A 9,405-nucleotide genomic window follows, 5' to 3' on the forward strand; every position below is an offset into this window, starting at 1 on the left:
TTTTTTATTCAGTTTTCGAGTCTCTTATTTCCTCAATTTTTTATAACGATTATTCAATATTTACATGTTGCAGGTACCATACAAGAAATTGGTATCTATTTGTACGACAAATTATGAGGTTGGAAAGTTGGCAACTGCCAGCCAAAATCGAAACCGTCGGTTAATAAATTTGTGCTCTCGTATACTCTCAGCCATGTATCTGCTTATGTCTTGGCCACGTGTCACTAGGAACACAAATTGCTTACGCGGCCGAAGGGCAACACAAAGTTCGGGCCCATGTCCCAAGCTCGTCGATTACTCAGAAAATACCAGGGCATCTAAGTCCAACTATAGTTTTGAAATCCCAAAATTACCCTTAACAATGGAAATTCCTAATGGACTTGGTTTCTGCAATCTTGTCTCTCTTTTGGGGTATATTCTCCGATTCGATACTTTCCGAAACCGTAACATAACCAGCATATATTTTTCAAGTTCTTTTCGGTTCCAATTTTACGATACCGTGATTTCTCTCTCCAGGCACATCCCAGGTGATGTATTATATCTTATATTTTTTTGTTGTGTATCTTTCCTCCTTTGATTTGAGAAATTTGTATGTATTTGGTGCTTTCATTCCGTGGGCAATTTTTCATTTTTTTTTTTTAAATTTTTTGTGGAAATATTCGCTGTTTAGCCATGGTGTACTTTCCAACATTGGTTGCTGTGTTCTGAAGCTACCGTATATGGGTGATTAAGTGGTTCTTGATGTTGTTAGCCTTGTGACTTAGTTTTTAGTTTTGCGAAAACTGGCATTTTGAATGGTGGGTGAGACTGCCGGGACCAAAAAATAAATAAAGGGAATGGCGGGTATGAATTCTCTTGATTGTTACTGATCAGATTTCATGTAGTTTTCATTCTGGATTATTGAGTCATTGCTTGATCCGTGGGTGGTAAATGATACCGGTTCACGTGCAACAGGACGGGTGGAAATTCTCCTGTTGGAATACTTGGTTTCCCTTATTGATTTCATTGCATATTGGATTTATTGGGTGGGACTCGTATTATTGTATGAAATTTATTTTTGGCTGTGACTAGGAGAAAAATGAACGCATCGAGTGTAAGCCAAGTTTCTTTTTCATTCCCACGTTCATTTTTTGGACAATTTGCATTGGTTTTATATGGCTTGGTGCTCATTGAGATAATATGAAGCTGATGTGTTCGGTTCCTTTCAATGGATATAACCTGTTTACTAATTTGCGTAGAAGCCTATCCGTGATCTGCTGCTTTTACTTATCTAACATTTCAGATATTGCATGAGCGGTACTTCTGAGTCATCTCCTAAGGCCCATTTATATGTATTTATTGCTTATTGTGTAGCATAATTATTATTTCCGTTAGTTATTTTTGGTGGGATATGTCTGTATTCTATGGAAATTATACTGAAGGAGGAATTTCAAATACAGCTTGTTGCTTCACCTGTTTAATGGAGATTACTCTGCAAGCCATAAACTGTGATGGGGGTTTGTGAATGGCTGTTGCAGTTGGTTTGCATTTACAATGAGGACGGTGATGATGGTGGTGGTTTAGAAGCTTGTTAATTCAATTTACTGAAATGGATTTCTCTTTGTTGCATTAACAAGTTTTGGATTGGAAGATCAAGTATATCATGGATTAAACATAATCAATCTCTTCGAGGGCCAGAGTGGTGATTTGACCTGAAGTAACAACGTTTTTGGCTCTTGACATTTTCAGCTGAAGACATTTAGTTTGTTCATTTGTCACATTAATCCTCGAGAATTTAATTTATGGAAGTGCTAGTCTCCCCTCAAGGACAAAAGCAGAATTTGCAGGCTCACAGCCGCAAATCTTTGTCGAGTGGATCCCAGAGGGATCTGTGGCTTGTTGTGCAAGAAGGGTCATTGGCAGATGTAGATTTGGCATTGGCACTGCTTAAGAAGAATGGAGGTAATGTCAATCTTAGAAATGTATTTGGTCTAACTCCTCTTCATATTGCTACCTGGAGGAACCACATTCCCATTGTTAGAAGGCTTCTTGCAGTTGGTGCAGATCCGGATGCTAGGGTGTGTTACTTTTCTATTCCTCGATATATTTGAATTTTTTTATCCTATGCCTGCCTAGTTGTTGCTTCTAGAATGTTTGTGATCCCGTCCCGTTTTGATATGCTGGCATATATTTTTTATGAATTGAGTTTGCATTAAACCTGATTGCATTACTCTTTTTTCCTCTACCTGTCCTACTTATAAAAAAAGAAAGAAAAAAAGTTCCTCGTCCTGGCTTTCCTTGAATTAGAAGATTAAAACATTGTCAGTCTGGAAGATGATGAGAAAATATGCAGTGTTATTAATCTATCAGGCACTTTTAAATTATGAGCAAAAGGGGGAATCTATTACAATCTCAATCTGTTCTCATGGAACTTGAACCGACTGTTAGCATTTGATGTATTTGTATAGATTATCATTTCTATATTATGAAGTTTTTTTTTTTGATCCTGTTGACAAGAATGAAAAGTGTGTATCCTTCTACATTCTATACTCCAGATTCTGAGTAACATTTGAGAGCATTTCAGTTTAGTGATTCTGAAACTAGTGTTCCCGCTCTGCATGAACCCTCACATTAATCATTTCAGGATGGGGAATCTGGATGGAGTAGCCTTCACAGGGCTTTACATTTTGGTCATCTTGCAGTGGCAAGTATCCTTCTTCAATCAGGTGCCTCCATTACGTTGGAGGATTCTAAAGGTCGAATGCCAGTTGATCTCCTATCTGGCCCTGTCTTGCAGGTGGTTTGTGATGAACATAATTCAGGTATCCTCTACTTTGGAATGACATCTTTAATGAGGGTCATTGTGTCATTTGAAAATGAACATAATTGTGTTTGGGAATAACTTGAGACGTTATTCTGTCTCTAGTTACTTCAGAGGTGTATAGTTGGGGAAGTGGCGCAAACTATCAACTTGGAACTGGCAATGAACACATACAAAAATTACCATGCAAAGTGGACACACTTCATGGTTCTTTTATCATGCTCGTTTCTGCTGCAAAGTTCCACAGCGTAGCAGTCAGCACTCGAGGAGAAGTCTATACTTGGGGATTTGGAAGAGGAGGCCGCCTTGGGCACCCTGATTTTGATATACACAGGTAGAATTTCTAAGCATACGTCATTTGCATGTACGATGCAGTTTAAGTCTACATTGTAATTCCTAATTTACATATTCTCTCCCATTCCAGGCATTGATGATTTAGGCTTACGAACTTATTCTATGCTTTGAACAATGGCTATAACTTTTTAATTGTTTCAACTTATTGTCACAATTTAAAATCTGAACTTTACACACATAATGGTAATTATTTAGTTCAATGCTGATTGTATATATGCATGGTTGTGTATAAATAATAATATCAATGAGAATTGAGTTTGTGTTCTTCCACACACACCTCTTAAAGTTTCACTGACGGAGGGTTGTGGTGCAAACAGAATGAAAGTGCATGTTTACACAGAGTTTTGATTGCCTTGTATAACCTAAAAGTTCAATTCCTGTATATATCACCTGCGAGAATAGAACGTCTTCACCTAAAATACACTTGTCATAGCTATTATTGCAAATAATAAATCATATTTTATCATTGTATTCTTTGCAGCGGTCAAGCTGCAGTTATCACACCCCGTCAGGTGACTTCTGGTTTAGGGTCTCGACGGGTGAGGGCAATTGCAGCAGCTAAACATCACACTGTCGCTGCTACAGAGGGTGGGGAAGTGTTCACCTGGGGATCCAATAGAGGTAAATTATGGAGAAGTTGGGTAGATGAATATGCCAAACAAGACCTTCCTACCACTGCCAATTGGAAGTGTGTGTTTTAAAAATAAAATAATGTTACTTGTGAGTGACAGATGTTTTTTAAAGTCATTTATGTGTTTCCTGAAATTATCAATTGTGGATTATTCACTTGTTTATATAAGTTGTGCAGAGGGTCAGCTTGGCTACACTTCTGTGGATACGCAGCCAACGCCTCGAAGGGTGAGTTCTCTGAAGTCAAAAATTGTTGCTATAGCTGCAGCAAATAAACACACTGCTGTAGTTTCTGCGACTGGTGAAGTTTTCACATGGGGCTGCAATAGGGAGGGGCAGCTTGGTTATGGCACATCTAATTCAGCATCAAATTACATGCCTAGAGTGGTTGAATACTTGAAAGGCAAGTTTTTCAAAGGTGTTGCAGCTGCAAAATATCACACAGTCGTGTTAGGAGCTGATGGAGAGGTAACTTGTAGCAGATTTTAATTGTTATTAGAACTAAACTACTCATTCCAACTCAATCAACAGTTGTGTTATTTCACGTACTGTAGCTTGAATGTAATAACTTTTTTCCCATTCTGCTTTGATCAGATCACATTCCTACACTGTTATTTGTATTGTTCTTAATTGGGCTTTGGTTGTGCAAGTGCTTTCCTGATGTTCAGCTCTAAGTTTGGCCCAATCATACATTTTGTTTCTGTGGCAGGTATACACATGGGGTCATCGACTTGTCACACCTCAACGTGTAGTCATTACTAGAAACTTGAAGAAATGTGGGAACACCACCTTGAAGTTTCATCGCATGGATCGGCTTCATGTGGTTGCTGTTGCCGTAGGGATGGTACATAGTGTGGCTCTTACAGATGATGGTGCACTATTTTATTGGGTCTCCTCAGATCCTGGTCTTAGATGTCACCAGGTTTTATATTCTCAGTGCCTTTGTTGTCTTTGCCCTGTTATCCCAACCAAGACTTCTTGTTTACTTTTCATGTCCTTTTTTTCTATTCTGTGCAGCTCTACTCACTTTGTGGAAAAAAAATAGTCAGCATTTCTGCAGGAAAGTACTGGACTGCGGCAGTTACAGCCACAGGTGATGTTTACATGTGGGATGGGAAGAACAGTAATGACAAGCCCCCTATTGTAACACGGTTACATGGTGTAAAGAAGGGTACTTCAGTTTCAGTTGGTGAAACACATATGTTGATTGTTGGATCTCTATATCATCCTGTCTATTCTCCCAATGTGGCTAACAATCCTCAGAAGCTCAAGCTGAATATCAGGGATGAGGCAGGAGAGTTTGACGATTTAATGTTTGATGATGTGGATTCCAATAATCTGTTAACACCTATTGAAAAATATGATTCTGTACACAAGCCCATTCCCAGCTTAAAAGGCCTCTGTGAAAAAGTTGCGGCAGAGTGTCTAGTTGAGCCACGGAATGCTATACAATTGCTCGAGATAGCAGATTCACTTGAAGCACATGATCTGAAGAAGCACTGTCAGGTAAGCTGATCTGTGGCCTGCTTTATTTGGGGGAGCTTTTCATGCAAGTTTATAATCCATTTCAAACCCATGCTGGACACAACAAGCATCAGCCTCTGCTCGCATATTTCAAGTATTAGTGTGAATTTTTTATTTCTTTGCATTTCTCTAGTTTTGATTTCATGGTCAAACATTTTTGGAGAAGCCCCATTGCTGTTCTAAACATTATAATCACTAGATGTTTTTTTAATCTTTTATTACTTGATTTACAAAGAAAGTCACAAGAGTCATCATAAGCTAAGCTTGTAATTAGACTATCAGGACTGCTGGAGTTACATTTTAATTTAGTTTTTTAGGGGCCTTGCCTGCCATGCTTACTACCAAGAAGAAAATCGAATACTTCTCAAATACAGTAGTGTGTTGGATCTTTGTTAGCTTAAAGATCATTTGAAAGATTGCTACTTAGTGGTGTTTATATGATGTGAACATCTAGTATGTCAATCAAAATTATGTGAGGAGTTTGTTATTTTTTTTTCTTTAATCCAGATTGGTGGTTGGGCATTTTCTAAGCTCTCCACTTGTTATGCAGGAAATTGCCATTCGCAACCTTGACTATATTTTTACAGTTTCATCACATTCTATTTCAAGTGCCTCACTAGATATTCTAGCTACCCTTGAAAAATTGTTAGACCTGAGATCATCAGAACCATGGAGCTATCGTCGGCTCCCAACTCCAACAGCTACTTTTCCTGCAATTATTAATAGTGAAGAGGATGATAGTGAGAACGAGATTATAAGGACTCGGGGCAATCACACAAAGATTACATCATTGAAAAACAAACATGACAAAAGATTAGACTCCTTTCTACAACCCAAAAATAACCCCAATGAAGGCATCTGTAAACAAGTTCGAGCTTTGAGGAAAAAGTTGCAGCAGATTGAGATGCTTGAAGGAAAGCAGTCTAGTGGGCATCATCTTGATGACCAACAAATTGCAAAGCTCCAAACAAAGTCTGCTCTTGAGAGTTCTCTCGCTGAGCTTGGTGTTGAGATTACAACACTTGCAAAAGCATCATCTTCAGTTTCCCCAGATGGAAAAGGAAACAAAAGGGCTGAGGTGAGAAAACAGAGGAGAAAGAGTGCACAGAGGGTATCACAGGTAGAGACCACATCTGCTTGTTCTGGGACTGAAGTCATTACGAATGCTACAAAGGATTTCTTGGATGTTGGAATTTCTCAGGTTTCCAAGAATAAGGTTAGCCTTTTAACCATTTTCTTTTGAATTAAATTTGCTGTTCTCCTGGATTTTTTAACTGATAGAAGAGTTTTTTTTTTTTTATAAGTTTACTGATGGAAGAGTTAGTGCTAGTTGATTATAGCTATCAACTTTCCGGCCCATCCAATGTTCAGACCATTTGGATAATTTGCTTGCCCGGATAAGAAAAAAATTTCATCAAAAAACTGGAATATTTTCATTTATCTCCCTAACCCCCCCCCCCCCCCCCCCCCCCCCCCCCCCCCCCCCCCAAGTAGCTGGGTGACAACCTTGAGCCCTGTGCAATATTTTCATGCTCACAGTTATACCTGCTCCATCCTGGGGACAATATTTGCTTGAATGTATACTAATTTTCACATTTGTGTGGTGGGGCTCTGTAACGCCCATACCCCATAGGAAGGCCCAAACTATATGACCTATATTTCAAAATGATCAGTCAATGATATAATTGAAACCCCATTGTAATCTTATAAATAGCAAGAATTTCTTCTTCCCAAGCAATATGGGATCCCATACACCACTTACCTTTATCCTTATCTATCCTTATTGTATAGGGTATCACAATCTCCCCCTTTAAATTCCATATGTCCTCTTCGGGCTAGTCCATCATAGGTGGCACAACTCAAGTCCCACATTTTTGGTTAGGCTAGACTCTGATACTATTTGTAACGCCACAATAGAAAGCCCAAACCATATAGTCTATACTCTAAAAGGACTAGTCAATGATATAATTGGAGCCGCATTAGAACATTATAAAGAGCAAGAACTTCTCATTCCCAAGCAATATGAGATCACATGCATCACCTACCCTTATTGTTATCTATCCTTATCATATGAGCTATCACAGGCTGCTGTACTTACAGTTCAGAAAATCTTCTTTGAGATTAGTTCTGTTGCTTAACCCAAGCATCTGATAAAGAATGTTTTGAAAACATATTATTGATTAGTATCTTTAGTGTCACCCTCAAAGGAACCTGTTTGATTGTACCCTAAATAATCTGTTGTTCTCTTATGTTATATTGAACTTTCTTGTAATATTGTCATAAACTTACTGAGAAGTCAGAAAAATTACGGATTATTTGAATATTTAAACAACAGATTATGTTTAAATATGTTTGGATGTTGGGTTGAGTTGAGTTGAGTTGAGTTAAGTTGAATAAAATATTGTTAGAATATTAGTTTTAAATATTATGAGTATGTTGGGATTTGAAAAAGTTAAATTTTTTATTATATTTTATATAGAAATTTGAAAAAGTGTATGGGGATTTGAAAAAGGTGTAATGATGAGATGAAGTGAGTTGAGGAGGGTTTGGCAACCAAACGGGAACAAAAAATTTGCAAACCATAGTTGAACTATTTGATTTGCAACTTTTTATAGGAGGAAGGTGTCATGGACAAAGGAATACTGTCAAACGAAGCCACTAAAGAGTCGACTTTTTGCATTGTTCAGGACACTTCAGTCTTGCCAAAAAATAAAATTTCGTTACCAATGCACTCCAAGAAAAAGAACAAGAAAGGAGGACTTTCTATGTTCTTGAGTGGTGCTCTTGATGACACTCAAAAAGATGTTCCCCCTCCAACACCCAGAAGCGAAGGTCCTGCATGGGGTGGGCCTAAAATAGCAAAGGGATGCACTTCTCTTCGGGAAATACAGGATGAGCAGAGCAAAATCAAGGCAAGCCCATCAAGCAGGATAAAAGATCGAGTGGAAGATATATCTGATGGTAAAAGTGACGGGAAAATCCTGTTGAGTTCGTTTTTGCCTTCCAACCCAATACCAATGGTGGTCTCAGCTTGCACCTCACAAGCATCTGATGACGAAAGAAGTACGCCTCCTTGGGCTGCTTCCGGGACACCTCCCCACCTTTCTCGGCCATCCCTTAGGGACATTCAGAAGCAGCAAAAGGTTTGTGAATCCACCCCTTCCTTCCCTGCTCACCCATAATGTCTCCCTCTTATACTTCATTCTTTTTTTATTTTTAACTATCAGAAATTTACAGAGGTGATATAAACTTATTATGTAAATTGGTATCTGTTGCATTTTCATCTTAGAAATGCTTTGTCAGAAACTTTCCTGTGTACTCTTTTCTCAATGTCTAAGCATGGGCTGCCCGATTGTCTCCTAGAATTATCTTATTTTTCCCCCCAATGGAAAATTTGATATTGTTTTTGTGTCTCACAGGTAAAGCAACAGCAGAGTTTCTCCCACAGCCCAAAAACAAGAATGACTGGATTTTCAGTTGCTGCAGGTCCGGGCTCACCATCAGATCCCCCTGGATTGAACCGCTGGTTCAAACCAGAGGTTGACACCCCCTCATCCATTAGATCGATTCAGACTGAGGAAAAGGCTATGAAAGACCTAAAGCGATTCTACAGCAGCGTGAAGATTGTCAAAAACCAATCTTAGGAGGCTTATCGTCTATTGCTGTAGCAGAAAATTAAGGCTGTTCTTTGTTCTTTTTTTCCCCGTTCATTGAAAGGTCTGCGGTAAATCTGACTGTATGGTTGATCTGTACATTCAACTCTCCTATTTACAGAGTTCTCAAATCTTTTTTCTCACCTATTAGGCTTTCCTTTCCTTTTCTGAGGCTAGTAGATCTTTATATTGGGAAAATGCCATTTATATTTACAATTTTTACTCATATAACAATGTGTTGGCAAAGTCGTCAGCTCTGTCCATGAATTCACATAAGGTCGTTAGTGTCTTCCTCCCAAGGCTTCTGGGCAGATTCCTCCCAAGATCGTGACAAGCACGATTTATCTCATGCCCTCATTTTTTCTGAACCATTTCGCTAAACACTACCACAAGCTTCACATAAGAAAGAGCATGTCTTGTAGAGATTAGGGTAGAATGATATTG

The 9,405-nt window shown here is 38.7% G+C and overlaps 1 protein-coding gene across 2 annotated transcripts; it reads left to right on the plus strand.

Moving 5' to 3' along the window:
- Positions 1-363: 363 nt before the first annotated feature.
- Positions 364-9,104, plus strand: LOC122279072. 2 transcript variants are annotated; one of them, XM_043089395.1, is made up of 11 exons: positions 364-527; positions 1,440-2,057; positions 2,624-2,801; positions 2,906-3,134; positions 3,636-3,775; positions 3,963-4,252; positions 4,494-4,706; positions 4,802-5,290; positions 5,859-6,524; positions 7,924-8,451; positions 8,728-9,104. In XM_043089395.1, exons 2-11 carry the CDS (start codon positions 1,782-1,784, stop codon positions 8,950-8,952), a joined length of 3,234 nt encoding a protein of 1,077 aa, XP_042945329.1. In that variant the 5' UTR covers positions 364-527; positions 1,440-1,781; the 3' UTR covers positions 8,953-9,104. The 2 variants fall into 2 exon arrangements, with proteins under 2 accessions (XP_042945329.1, XP_042945330.1); XM_043089396.1 differs by having other exon boundaries at positions 365-527; positions 7,996-8,451.
- The last annotated feature ends 301 nt before the right edge of the window (positions 9,105-9,405 follow it).

Source organism: Carya illinoinensis, chromosome 10 (genome assembly GCF_018687715.1).
Source record: "Carya illinoinensis cultivar Pawnee chromosome 10, C.illinoinensisPawnee_v1, whole genome shotgun sequence".
In the NCBI taxonomy this organism is placed as follows: domain Eukaryota; kingdom Viridiplantae; phylum Streptophyta; class Magnoliopsida; order Fagales; family Juglandaceae; genus Carya; species Carya illinoinensis.

Coding starts and splice junctions, on each gene's coding strand:
- LOC122279072 (XM_043089395.1), top strand. CDS start 1,782: ATGGAAGTGCTAGTCTCCCCTCAAGGACAAAAGCAGAATTTGCAGGCT. Junction 2,802..2,905: donor TTGTGATGAACATAATTCAG/GTATCCTCTACT, acceptor TTCTGTCTCTAG/TTACTTCAGAGGTGTATAGT. Junction 3,135..3,635: donor CCTGATTTTGATATACACAG/GTAGAATTTCTA, acceptor TATTCTTTGCAG/CGGTCAAGCTGCAGTTATCA.